Here is a 14,854-nt window from a genome sequence, read left to right on the forward strand (position 1 = left end):
TACCTAGGGTTCTCTCCAGGTAACTGATACGAGCCACTTTGTTGTTGTTGTCATTTAACAGCTTCTCTGTAACAAAAACGATCACTTTACACATGCGGAATCTTGATTTTGTTCAATATACTTTCACCTTTGGAAATATTTGCTAACAGTAGATACCATATTTCGATTCTGACTATATTATTTGCATGTCATTGTGAGTCACTATCAAATATGAGAACACTATGATATCATGTATTCCCACAAGATTGTGTCCTGCCCTTCCGGCGGCATATATGGACTATCGATGTTGATAAATATACGAAAACATATATTATTTCATCTTTGGAAATATCTGCTTACTGGAAAAAAGTTTTCGATTCCAATTATATCATTTGCATGTACTTATGGGTTACTATCAAATATGATAGCACTATTATATCATGTATTAACACATAGGAAAAGGTGGCACCCGTTACAGACATATGCAACAGCAAGTCAATTGGTCACCTAAAACACTGTATCATATGGTGGAAATAACAATATGGTTTGTTGCTTAACGCCAAGAATTACTGGGTGACAGTGCAATGGTACGGGGTGGCATCACAACTGATTCGGGAACACAACTCAAGATTGTTAATGTCAAACTGAGAGTCCAGAACTTCATTATTCGATGTTATGTTCTAACTTTGTGCAATTCCTGGAAGGTAACAGAAGACTAATGGCTCCGACTAATATTCCGTACGTAGTCAGTTTTGTTATAATGCCATTCCACCCACCTTAACGTCCATTCGGATGAAATGGCCAGGAGACGGAACCACCAATTTCCATTCTATCCACTATACCATTCCCATGACCGTAGAACAGTATGAACGAATAACATGATGCTATGGGTGGCATCACAACTAATGCGAGTTCAAAACTCAACATTGTTAATGGCAGACCAGAACGACATCGTTCGAGATCATGTTCTAAACTCTTTTTGCATTTAAAGGAACGAAATATTAGAATTATGGATGATTGTAAAATTCAAGACCTAGTCATTATTTTTCAGTTCGGTCTATACCGATACCCCACCGAGTTAACGTCCAGGCTAGATTTTCGAAGCTCTCTTAGCGCTAAGATTGTCGTAAGGTAATGTTAATGTATGGCACTTTCGACTATCTTAGTGCTGAACCTGCACCTAGGCCCTGAACAACAGTGCTTCCACTCTATCCACTACACCAATGTGACGACCTCACACCAGTAGGAATGAGCAACATAAAGCTATTTGAGAAAGGATTACATACCGACGTTGTTCTCCATGTCAATAACACGTCTGTCCATAGCTGCCAGGTCGGCTGTTTTGTTTTCTGAAAATGTCATTTGCAATTACTTCCCCTGGAGATTCAGGATTAGAATTGATTCCAGTAAGATGAAACCCGAGCCCTTGTACATATCTATTATACATGTACTCAAGCTAAATGAAAAGAAGGTGTATTAGATATATAAGAGCTCACGACGGATAACGCCATTTAAATATGTGTAGGAGATCACAGGTAAATTGTATACAATATATATGTGTGTGTGTGTGTGTGTGTGTGTGTGTGTGTGTGTGTGTGTGTGTGTGTGTTATATGATATATATATATACGTTTAACAAACTACGAACAAATTAGTTTGTGCTACCTTGTGTGTCATAAGACAAAAATCAGGATTATTGGAACACAGGTAATATGTATTACGGGTGTTCCCAAGCATTACTCCAGTCACGATGTATATTTATTCCAGTTCAGTTTACACGTGCTCCCTGTATCTCCCGTGCCTCCATCCACCACCCCACCCCACCCCAACCCCCATCCCCCACCCCAGACCCCACACGACCCTCATCCCTACCCCGCAGGATTTAAGTATTCCAGAGGCAAAAGTCTGTTTTACTTGATTTAAATAAGCATTACCTAGGGTTCTCTCCAGGTAACTGATACGAGCCACTTTGTTGTTGTTGTCATTTAACAGCTTCTCTGTAACAAAACGATCACTTTACACATGCGGAATCTTGATTTTGTTCAATATACTTTCACCTTTGGAAATATTTGCTAACAGTAGATACCATATTTCGATTCTGACTATATTATTTGCATGTCATTGTGAGTCACTATCAAATATGAGAACACTATGATATCATGTATTCCCACAAGATTGTGTCCTGCCCTTCCGGCGGCATATATGGACTATCGATGTTGATAAATATACGAAAACATATATTATTTCATCTTTGGAAATATCTGCTTACTGGAAAAAAGTTTTCGATTCCAATTATATCATTTGCATGTACTTATGGGTTACTATCAAATATGATAGCACTATTATATCATGTATTAACACATAGGAAAAGGTGGCACCCGTTACAGACATATGCAACAGCAAGTCAATTGGTCACCTAAAACACTGTATCATATGGTGGAAATAACAATATGGTTTGTTGCTTAACGCCAAGAATTACTGGGTGACAGTGCAATGGTACGGGGTGGCATCACAACTGATTCGGGAACACAACTCAAGATTGTTAATGTCAAACTGAGAGTCCAGAACTTCATTATTCGATGTTATGTTCTAACTTTGTGCAATTCCTGGAAGGTAACAGAAGACTAATGGCTCCGACTAATATTCCGTACGTAGTCAGTTTTGTTATAATGCCATTCCACCCACCTTAACGTCCATTCGGATGAAATGGCCAGGAGACGGAACCACCAATTTCCATTCTATCCACTATACCATTCCCATGACCGTAGAACAGTATGAACGAATAACATGATGCTATGGGTGGCATCACAACTAATGCGAGTTCAAAACTCAACATTGTTAATGGCAGACCAGAACGACATCGTTCGAGATCATGTTCTAAACTTTTTGCATTTAAAGGAACGAAATATTAGAATTATGGATGATTGTAAAATTCAAGACCTAGTCATTATTTTTCAGTTCCGGTCTATACCGATACCCCACCGAGTTAACGTCCAGGCTAGATTTTCGAAGCTCTCTTAGCGCTAAGATTGTCGTAAGGTAATGTTAATGTATGGCACTTTCGACTATCTTAGTGCTGAACCTGCACCTAGGCCCTGAACAACAGTGCTTCCACTCTATCCACTACACCAATGTGACGACCTCACACCAGTAGGAATGAGCAACATAAAGCTATTTGAGAAAGGATTACATACCGACGTTGTTCTCCATGTCAATAACACGTCTGTCCATAGCTGCCAGGTCGGCTGTTTTGTTTTCTGAAAATGTCATTTGCAATTACTTCCCCTGGAGATTCAGGATTAGAATTGATTCCAGTAAGATGAAACCCGAGCCCTTGTACATATCTATTATACATGTACTCAAGCTAAATGAAAAGAAGGTGTATTAGATATATAAGAGCTCACGACGGATAACGCCATTTAAATATGTGTAGGAGATCACAGGTAAATTGTATACAATATATATGTGTGTGTGTGTGTGTGTGTGTGTGTGTGTGTGTGTGTGTGTGTTATATGATATATATATATACGTTTAACAAACTACGAACAAATTAGTTTGTGCTACCTTGTGTGTCATAAGACAAAAATCAGGATTATTGGAACACAGGTAATATGTATTACGGGTGTTCCCAAGCATTACTCCAGTCACGATGTATATTTATTCCAGTTCAGTTTACACGTGCTCCCTGTATCTCCCGTGCCTCCATCCACCACCCCACCCCACCCCAACCCCCATCCCCCACCCCAGACCCCACACGACCCTCATCCCTACCCCGCAGGATTTAAGTATTCCAGAGGCAAAAGTCTGTTTTACTTGATTTAAATAAGCATTACCTAGGGTTCTCTCCAGGTAACTGATACGAGCCACTTTGTTGTTGTTGTCATTTAACAGCTTCTCTGTAACAAAACGATCACTTTACACATGCGGAATCTTGATTTTGTTCAATATACTTTCACCTTTGGAAATATTTGCTAACAGTAGATACCATATTTCGATTCTGACTATATTATTTGCATGTCATTGTGAGTCACTATCAAATATGAGAACACTATGATATCATGTATTCCCACAAGATTGTGTCCTGCCCTTCCGGCGGCATATATGGACTATCGATGTTGATAAATATACGAAAACATATATTATTTCATCTTTGGAAATATCTGCTTACTGGAAAAAAGTTTTCGATTCCAATTATATCATTTGCATGTACTTATGGGTTACTATCAAATATGATAGCACTATTATATCATGTATTAACACATAGGAAAAGGTGGCACCCGTTACAGACATATGCAACAGCAAGTCAATTGGTCACCTAAAACACTGTATCATATGGTGGAAATAACAATATGGTTTGTTGCTTAACGCCAAGAATTACTGGGTGACAGTGCAATGGTACGGGGTGGCATCACAACTGATTCGGGAACACAACTCAAGATTGTTAATGTCAAACTGAGAGTCCAGAACTTCATTATTCGATGTTATGTTCTAACTTTGTGCAATTCCTGGAAGGTAACAGAAGACTAATGGCTCCGACTAATATTCCGTACGTAGTCAGTTTTGTTATAATGCCATTCCACCCACCTTAACGTCCATTCGGATGAAATGGCCAGGAGACGGAACCACCAATTTCCATTCTATCCACTATACCATTCCCATGACCGTAGAACAGTATGAACGAATAACATGATGCTATGGGTGGCATCACAACTAATGCGAGTTCAAAACTCAACATTGTTAATGGCAGACCAGAACGACATCGTTCGAGATCATGTTCTAAACTTTTTGCATTTAAAGGAACGAAATATTAGAATTATGGATGATTGTAAAATTCAAGACCTAGTCATTATTTTTCAGTTCCGGTCTATACCGATACCCCACCGAGTTAACGTCCAGGCTAGATTTTCGAAGCTCTCTTAGCGCTAAGATTGTCGTAAGGTAATGTTAATGTATGGCACTTTCGACTATCTTAGTGCTGAACCTGCACCTAGGCCCTGAACAACAGTGCTTCCACTCTATCCACTACACCAATGTGACGACCTCACACCAGTAGGAATGAGCAACATAAAGCTATTTGAGAAAGGATTACATACCGACGTTGTTCTCCATGTCAATAACACGTCTGTCCATAGCTGCCAGGTCGGCTGTTTTGTTTTCTGAAAATGTCATTTGCAATTACTTCCCCTGGAGATTCAGGATTAGAATTGATTCCAGTAAGATGAAACCCGAGCCCTTGTACATATCTATTATACATGTACTCAAGCTAAATGAAAAGAAGGTGTATTAAATATATAAGAGCTCACGACGGATAACGCCATTTAAATATGTGTAGGAGATCACAGGTAAATTGTATACAATATATGTGTGTGTGTGTGTGTGTGTGTGTGTGTGTGTGTGTGTGTGTGTGTGTGTGTGTGTGTGTGTGTGTGTGTGTGTGTGTGTGTGTGTGTGTGTGTGTGTGTGTGTGTGTGTGTGTGTGTGTGTGTGTGTGTGTGTGTGTGTGTGTGTGTGTGTGTGTGTGTGTTAAGGCCAAATTGATTACGTATTTCATGAGCGCTTTATGTAAATTCCCACTCAGTTCATGGGAGGTAACTAACTCTAATTCAGTTTTGCTTTGAATGTAGTGTCACATACGCACGCGGTTATCGTGCAGTGTGGAATGCAGGGTAGAATGTGGAAGGACACGTGTGGAGGGAGAGGTGATACAAAATGGTATGGAAACACTTTATTTTTCTCAACATTATACATGTATTTAATGTCTATTTGATAACCAACAGTTGTAAACAATATATTCTATTCTGTTGCAGTCACTCGTTCCTTTGCGTCTTGCGTCAAGTTGCCAAGTCTGTGCCACATGTATTCAGAACAAGATGTAAACCGATTGAGAATGAATGCAGTAATAAAACAAAAAAGATGGATTGACTTAATTTTCACACGTCGTCTATGAATGTAGTCTACAATATATATATATATCCGCACAAAATGTCCCAAATAGCACAAGTGCTCTGTGATAAAAACTACGAACAAAATTAGTTTTGCTACCTTGTGTGTCATAAGACAAAAATCAGGATTATTGGAACACAGGTAATATGTATTCCGGGTGTTCCCAAGCATTACTCCAGTCACGATGTATATTTATTCCAGTTCAGTTTACACGACCATGCTCCCCTGCATCTCCCGTGCCTCCATGCACCCAGACCCCCGACCCTCATCCCTACCCCGCAGGAATTAAGTATTCCAGAGGCATAAAAAAGTCTGTTTTACTTGATTTAAATAAGCATTACCTAGGGTTCTCTCCAGGTAACTGATACGAGCCACTTTGTTTTTGTTGTCATTTAACAGCTTCTCTGTAACAAAAACGATCACTTTACACATGCGGAATCTTGATTTTGTTCAATATACTTTCACCTTTGGAAATATTTGCTAACAGTAGATACCATTTTTCGATTCTGACTATATTATTTGCATGTCATTGTGAGTCACTATCAAATATGAGAACACTATGATATCATGTATTCCCACAAGATTGTGTCCTGCCCTTCCGGCGGCATATACGGACTATCGATGTTGATAAATATACGAAAACATACATTATTTCATCTTTGGAAATATCTGCTTACTGGAAAAAAGTTTTCGATTCCAATTATATCATTTGCATGTACTTATGGGTTACTATCAAATATGATAGCACTATGATATCATGTATTAACACATAGGAAAAGGTGGCACCCGTTACAGACATATGCAACAGCAAGTCAATTGGTCACCTAAAACACTGTATCATATGGTGGAAATAACAATATGGTTTGTTGCTTAACGCCAAGAATTACTGGGTGACAGTGCAATGGTACGGGGTGGCATCACAACTGATTCGAGAACTAAAGATTGTTAATGTCAAACTGAGAGTCCAGAACTTCATTATTCGATGTTATGTTCTAACTTTGTGCAATTCCTGGAAGGTAACAGAAGACTAATGGCTCCGACTAATATTCCGTACGTAGTCAGTTTTGTTATAATGCCATTCCACCCACCTTAACATCCGTTCGGGTGAATGGCCAGGAGACGGAACCACTGATTTCCGTTCTATCCACTATACCATTCCCATGACCGTAGAACAGTATGAACGAATAACATGATTCTATGGGTGGCATCACAACTAATGCGAGTTCAAAACTCAACATTGTTAATGGCAGACCAGAACGACATCGTTCGAGATCATGTTCTAAACTTTTTGCATTTAAAGGAACGAAATATTAGAATTATGGATGATTGTAAAATTCAAGACCTAGTCATTATTTTTCAGTTCCGGTCTATACCAATACTCCACCGAGTTAACGTCCAGGCTAGATTTTCGAAGCTCTCTTAGCGCTAAAATTGTCGTAAGGTAATGTTAATGTATGGCACTTTCGACTATCTTAGCGCTGAACCTGCACCTAGGCCCTGAACAACAGTGCTTCCACTCTATCCACTACACCAATGTGACGACCTCACACCAGTAGGAATGAGCAACATAAAGCTATTTGAGAAAGGATTACACACCGACTTTGTTCTCCAGGTCAATAACACGTCTGTCCACAGCTGCCAGGCAGGCTGTTTTGTTTTCTGAAAATGTCATTTGCAATTACTTCCCCTGGAGATTCAGGATTAGAATTGATTCCAGTTAGACCCGAGCCCTTGTACATATCTATTATATATGTACTCAAGCTAAATGAGAAGAAAGTGTATTAAATATATAAGAGCTCATGACGGATAATGCCATTTAAATATGTGTAGGAGATCACAGGTAAATTGTATACAATATATGTATATATATATGTGTGTGTGTGTGTGTGTGTGTGTGTGTGTTAAGGCCAAATTGATTACGTATTTCATGAGCGCTTTATCTAAATTCCCACTCAGTTCATGGGAGGTAACTCTAATTCAGTTTTGCTTTGAATGTAGTGTCACATACGCACGCGGTTATCGTGCAGTGTGGAATGCAGGGTAGAATGTGGAAGGACACGTGTGGAGGAAGAGGTGATACAAAATGGTATGGAAACACTTTATTTTTCTCAACATTATACATGTATTTAATGTCTATTTGATAACCAACAGTTGTAAACAATATATTCTATTCTGTTGCAGTCACTCGTTCCTTTGCGTCTTGAAGGTAGTTGTTTGAACCAACGCGCAAGTTGTCAAGTCTGTGCCACATGTATTCAGAACAAGATGTAAACCGATTGAGAATGAATGCAGAAATAAAACAAAAAAGGTGGATTGACTTTATTTTCACACGTCGTCTATGAATGTAGTCTACAATATATATATATATATATATATATATACATATATATATACGCACAAAATGTCCCAAATAGCACAGGTGCTCAGTGATAAATATTACATAGATAAATAAAAACAGAATGCCTTTTTCTCCAACAATATTATATATATATATATATATATATATATATATATATATATATATATATATATATACTATCCACATAAAGAAACTGTGCATTGTCAAAATATTATCCCAGTTGATAAGTATGATAACAATGTCAAAGGTACATATGAACTTTAATGGAGGGATCGTGAGACCATAACAAATCGGGAGAATTTCAATTGAAAAGTCAATCACAATGACGTCACGAGTCCACAAGCGGTCAAACGACCATGTCACAAGCTCAATAACGGTATGTTCACCATCGGCATTGAGAACAGCAGTGCATCGACGACGCATAGAGCCTATCAAACGTGCATTGAAGGCTTGTGGGATGTCTCGCCAGATTCTCTCAAGTTCTGTTGCAAGGTCAAGGACGTTATCTGGCGGATGAGGAAGACGGCGTAGACGTCGATCCATCTGGTCCCAAACATGCTCTATCGGGGAGAGATCTGGTGAATTTGCAGGCCAAGGCAGTAAGTCAACGTTGTGGTGTTGCAAGAAATCCATAGCAACCCTTGCCGTATGAGGGCGGGCATTGTCCTGTTGGAATGTTAACCCAGGGCCATGACGTTGCAGAAAAGGAATTGCCACAGGTCGAAGAAACTGATCCCTGTAGCCCGCACCAGTTAAGCTGCCCAGAACAGTCACCAAAGGAGTTCTTTGGCGTGCTGTTATTCCACCCCAAATCATCATGGAACCACCACCAAAGTGATTCCTCTCCAAGACACAGGCCTGTGCATAACGTTCTTCGACGCGTCTATAGGCACGTTGACGTCCATCACTATGGGAAATGTTAAACCTGGACTCATCTGTAAAAAACAACATTTTTCCACCAAAACAAGGGTCTGCGGACATGATTTCGGCACTACATTCGGTGAGCTTGTCGATGACGTTGTGTCAGGATAGCCCGTATGGCAGGACGACGTGGTCTGATCCCGTGATGACGTAAACGTTGTCGAACTGTGTTGGGCTGGATACGGCGAAGTCATGGGATGGTTCGGGCAGTCATCACTGCAGTCTGAAACCTGTGGCAAAGATGGGTCACCCTTATCCATATGTCCTGTCTTGGCGTTGTTACACGTGGACGTCCAGAACCCTGCCTATCGATGACGTCATTTGTGTTCTGGTAGCGTCTCACCAGTGCAGAAATGGTGACCCGGTGGCAGTGGAAATGTGCAGCCACTTGTCGTTGAGACATTCCCCCCACGGACTATCCCAATGGCCTCATGACGTTGTGCAGACGTGAGCCTTGGCATGCTATGCGTTTCAATAACCGTTTAATTTTTTGAACGATCGCAAGGGCAGGGGTTAAGCTTTCCAAAGTGACAGTATTGTGTGGCATTCATTTTCTCTGTTTCTCTTTCCCGGAATGCACGTGCAACAACGTATTGCACGTCTCAAGGACGAACCCACTGACGTCACGGAACGTGGCACGTGCATGCATGTTGGATACATGTCACTAATCTCTGAGTTTAAATCCTTATGTGTCTAGATAGGTTTGATAAATTTAGATTTTAAATTTTTGTATGCACAGTTTCTTTATGTGCCGAGTATATATAGTAATTGGAAGTAAATTTTAAAAACCTGTCAACGAAGAACAGCAAAACAACTAGATTATCGCAGATATTAATTTAAAACTAGTAATTTGATCTAAAATATTTTAACAATACATCACGATACAATATTAAAACAGGCTGTAGATCACCAACAACTGAAGGTAGGACACCATACTAGGGACCATGGGGACTTACAATACATTGCTACCTGCATGGACTCTAGCTGGATTTACACCATCCCTTCAGCTGCTGGCGCAAATTAAACTGAATTTACTTCGAAAGGTTTGGGACTTACGTATCCTCTCAGGAGAACAATACATTTACGGTACTTCAACCTTCCTTTGGGGGCGGTCGGCTAGCCTGGTGGTTAAAGCGTCCGCTCGTCACGCCGAAGTCCCGGGTTCGAATCCCCACATGGGCACAATGTGTGAAGCCCATATCTGGTGTCCCCCGCCGTGATATTGCTGGAATATTGCTGAAAGCGGCGTAAAACCATACTCACTCACTCACTCAACCTCCCTTGAGGATAACAATCGCAGTTGCTAACTTAAACTACCACTTAGAAAATACCATTTATCTATTTACAAAACATATAGTCCAAACTTTATCTAGCAATTCTATAGCTTTAAAATATTTATTAATTGATCATTAACATTATAATAATTGTTTTGACATTGAAATATCTATCCCTTGTGATGACCGTAATTCTTTCATCACAAGGGACACAGAACGGAGGATCTTCACCTTTTAACAAATAATCATGAGTATATCTTGTATGGTCCAATGCGACATTGATATCATTGCATAATGACTTCTTCAAATCTGGACTGACAAGCCAAGTAGGTGTAACCAATGGTTGGTTTAATTTCATGTAGTTTCTTGATACCTTCTTGGGTGACCCACTTCTGCTGCATCACATCACTGATGTCCGACCTAATCATAGCTTTGTGATCAGAGTATGGCAGGAGAAGTGGTTTCACAGATTTGTTGAGTGCTGCTTTAACAGCAAAATCGGCCATTGTGTTCCCAGAAATGCCAACGTGGCTGGGTAACCAACAGAGGACGATGTCGCATTGGCCGATAGCAAGATCATTATATAATTCAATAACATCCATTAAAAGCAGATGTTTACAAGATAGACCTTTAACAGCCTGAGGGCACGAGAGCGATTCTGAATGGATGATATATTGTTTATGTTTAGGGTGTTTTTAATATGTTTAAGAACCGTTAATATAGCGTTGGCTAGAAGATATCGTTCTGGATCCAGTGACAGCGGCACAGGAAACTGCGCCACCGTCCTTGGACCCATGTGTAGCTGAGGATTTGTCTGTATTATATTTACTTTTGAATTGGTTAAAATCTCGTCTATATTGTAATTCATTAGTTTCGGAATTTTTAAACTTGGTCAGTGTTAAGTCAACTTGTGGCCTCAATAATTGCCAAGGAGAAGAAAGAAACGGGAAGGTGATATATTTTCCAGCTCAATGCCGGCAGCGGACATGAATGGTATAATTTTGAGCTCAAGAGGCGGAACAAGAGAAGTTTTCATGTTGTATAAATCATCATAGAAGGGAATGAAGACACAGATAAATGCTGGGTTAGAATCGTTGGAATATAGTTTTGTAATATATTTGTAAACATAATTTTATACGGCGTTGTGTAAGAGATGGCTCATCTGCCTCGACGTAGAGACTGTCCACAGGACATGTTGTGAAGGACCTAAGACAAAGTCTTAGACCTTGGTGGTCGACAGAATCTAACAGTTTCAGGTTGCTTTTGCAGGTTCCACCATGTACGATGGAGCCATAATCAAGTTTCGCGCGGACCAATGATCTATATAAGTGTACGAGGGGCGATCAAAAAAGTATGTAGAGTCACCAAGAAAACGATACAAATGCAGCTATTTTTATGTTTTATTTTTCTACGTTTTATCTGTCAAGCTCAAGCAATTTGATTTTGCTATGTTCCAGTCTCACGATCCCAATTTTGTTTGACCTTATATCTTAGTACCCTCAAAAAACGCAAAATCTACAATAAATGCATCAAAAACTTCAGGAAACAAAATATGCAAGAAATATTTTGTATGTTTGAGATTGACAGAAGTCCCCTAGAATCACACTTAGATATTAAAGTTCATAAAAAGGCAATTTGAAGTTACAAACGCTTGTTAAAGTGACTCCCCCCTTCATGTTGACTGAAAGAGCTTGTTTTGGAGACACTACCCATCCCCCTCTCAGATGACGTAATCATAAGGATATAACTTTTTCTAATGTTTTCACTTACTAGTATTCATACATGATTGCAAGGGTTCAAACTAAACACTGAATGGTCACACAAGTGTCAGCTCACAATATATTGTAAACAGTACAAGCTTGAATATCTGAACACAATTTTTTAGGAAGATTGAAATGGGGGTGTCCTTAAAAAACAGCCCTCGTCTAATATAAATTAAGCAATCCAAATCTTTGACTGTTGATTATGACGGGACGACAACCGATACTATACTGAACTTATTTTATATGATATACGCTGAGGGCATACCATTATCCAAGAGGTACCAAATGACAGATCGTTTTTCATTTTCTGCAGTTTTGTTAGAAATATTATACCCCAATGTGATGAGTAATATCTCGTTAACCACATTACCCGCACATGTGAACTTTTGGATATGGCTTTGCTAAAGATTCCTTCAAAATAAAAGGGAAGCTTTTAAAACATTGGACATCGAGAATACAGTTAGTCTACGTACTTTTTTGATCGACCCACGTAGGAGGGTAGCTTGATTCCGTCCCACTTACAGTTGGAAACGACTTTCAACGAGTCAGGTGCCTTCGGGCATTTACTTTTTAGGTATTTAATGTGTGGTAAAAAAGTCAAATCAGAGTCAAAAATAAGTGCCAAGAACTTGGCATCCTTGACAACTTTGATGGGTGCACCATTTTAAAATAATGCTGGGTCTTTAAGTCTTATTGCAAAAAGTATACAATTTGTAAAACAGGTCTGGACAAAGCAATGGTTGACAAGCTGGAACGCAAACTAGGAAACAATACTAACAACGTATGAAGGTTGTGTGTTGGGTGACTAAGTAACGGCTGCTACATACTCACCACCACCCATGTCCGTGACCCCACCAGTCTCATTCAATGAAGCCAGAAATTGGTCCAAGGATGTCGAAAATTTGTCGTAGTTGAGTAAAACCCGGCAGTATTCACTGGAGTTGTTGGCATATCCACAAACAAACAGCAAGGCTACACACAGACAAAGTCGGAACACCATGTTGTCGACAGAGCCTTTAACTGCACGGACTGTATGTCATCCAACTCAGTGTGTGCTTGGGCGTGAAGCCCCCTTGTATATCTATAACGTGACTGTCAATCAAAATACTCTTGTAATAGTATTCATGGAGTGAATCTCATCAGAGAGGATGTGTGGCTCAGTTTGGTGCACCTTATCTTTACAGGCAGATTTGAATGTCAAAAGCAAACGCCAATATATTGTGTGTTACGTCGAAATACTGTCGGAGATTATTTTTCACATTAGTCTGTTTTAAACCATGACATTGTATTTGAACAAGAACTATACTATTCAAAAAAAGAAACGCATATCCCAGAAATCTGTTGCAAAAATGTTGTATTTTTAAACATGTATAACTCGTCCACAAATAGACTTTAGTACATGAATCTTTACATCAGTTTAGAAGAAGAAAATGTCTATCCAACAAAGTGGATAATTTTAGTCAACGGAGACGTTGAGAGCGACGTCGGGTCTCCTGACTCTTAGTCCAATCTCTCTCAACCTGTTCCGTACCGTTTGACCGGATATCCTCCGAAGCCCAGGCACCCTGGCTGATGTGCTCTCACCAGTGGTAGTACGAGCACGCAAATGTAGTACTCGGGTGCACCGATCTTGGGCTACAGTGGTCACTCGAGGTCTGCCTGTACTGGGACGGTCATTTGTTATACCTGTTTGGTTGTAACGAGCTGCAAGCCGAGATATCGTACTCAGACTAACATTCAGACGCCTGGCAACAGAAGATTGGTAATCTCCAGCCGTGCATTCTTACAATGGCGATGTTCCGTGTCGCAGCGTCAAGACGTGGCGTAGTGATTTCAGCTTGAAACTCCTTCAAAACGAATGCCGATTTCCGAAAGTAATCTGGATTTTTATAGCCAGACAGTGCATGCTCTTTGCTGCACAATTTCAACTGGAAGGTGATTTCTGTTGCGTTGTGGCAATGCCTCTTTTAATCCTTGTAAGAAATCTCATCAAAATCAACATTTTCAGGTCAAGTCGATTTTTTACTAGTACAATTGTGTAAAATCATGATATCAACACTTGTGTTACATATTTTGACGATTGTTTGAACAAAACAGGTAATTAATAGATTTTTGTAAACACAAAATGCCTATGAGTTTCTTTTTTGGGATAGTATATAATGAACCATAGCAAGTATAACATCATACCTATGTGAACATTTAGTGAGATGTGAGGTGAGGTGAGGTGAAATTGGATTTAACGTCTTGCTTGAGAATATTTCGTTCATATGACGACGTGCATGCGTGTATATGTGTACGTGCGGCTGCCTGTACTAGCCCAGACGTAAGCTGGTTTATAGTGCTGGCTCACTGAGATACCATGCCGCAGTGAAGCATGAATACCCCACTCAGACAAATTATACTGACTACGAGCCGACCTGTCCTTCTTATACCCATTAATGCCGAGCGCCAGGCAAGGCAGGGACCAACAAGTACCACATTTTAACGTCTTTTGGTATGACGCGGTCGGGGATCGAACCCGCGACCTTCCGCTCTCCGGGCGGACGCTCTAACCACTACACCACGGAGGCAGTCTGGTGAGATGTTACCAAAATGTGATGTTTTTCAAGCCACAGT

General features: G+C 40.0%; 1 protein-coding gene and 2 long non-coding RNA genes across 6 annotated transcripts in view; 2 read left to right on the top strand and 1 right to left on the bottom strand.

Annotated features, from left to right (window-relative positions):
* Positions 1-13,313, bottom strand: part of LOC124279186 — a 129,844-nt gene extending 116,531 nt beyond the window's left edge. The window contains exons 1-9 of one of the 4 annotated variants that reach the window (XM_046714989.1): positions 13,070-13,305; positions 7,518-7,580; positions 6,263-6,325; positions 5,072-5,134; positions 3,812-3,874; positions 3,173-3,235; positions 1,913-1,975; positions 1,266-1,328; positions 4-66 (exon numbers count right to left, since the gene is read on the bottom strand). In XM_046714989.1, coding sequence (XP_046570945.1) covers positions 4-66; positions 1,266-1,328; positions 1,913-1,975; positions 3,173-3,235; positions 3,812-3,874; positions 5,072-5,134; positions 6,263-6,325; positions 7,518-7,580; positions 13,070-13,238 — 673 coding nt within the window. In that variant the 5' untranslated portion in view covers positions 13,239-13,305. Of the gene's footprint in view, positions 1-3; positions 67-1,265; positions 1,329-1,912; positions 1,976-3,172; positions 3,236-3,811; positions 3,875-5,071; positions 5,135-6,262; positions 6,326-7,517; positions 7,581-13,069 lie in introns of all 4 variants that reach the window. The other 3 variants (XM_046714986.1, XM_046714987.1, XM_046714988.1) reach the window with 3 other exon arrangements.
* Positions 5,452-5,894, top strand: LOC124279198. Its single transcript, XR_006899320.1, has 2 exons — positions 5,452-5,690; positions 5,786-5,894. It is a non-coding gene; the product is annotated as an uncharacterized LOC124279198 (long non-coding RNA).
* On the top strand, positions 7,589-8,314 carry LOC124279195. Its single transcript, XR_006899316.1, has 2 exons — positions 7,589-8,007; positions 8,103-8,314. It is a non-coding gene; the product is annotated as an uncharacterized LOC124279195 (long non-coding RNA).
* Positions 13,314-14,854: the final 1,541 nt, after the last annotated feature.

This window comes from Haliotis rubra, unplaced genomic scaffold (assembly GCF_003918875.1).
Source record: "Haliotis rubra isolate DU_JTF1 unplaced genomic scaffold, ASM391887v1 Scf248, whole genome shotgun sequence".
NCBI lineage: Eukaryota > Metazoa > Mollusca > Gastropoda > Lepetellida > Haliotidae > Haliotis > Haliotis rubra.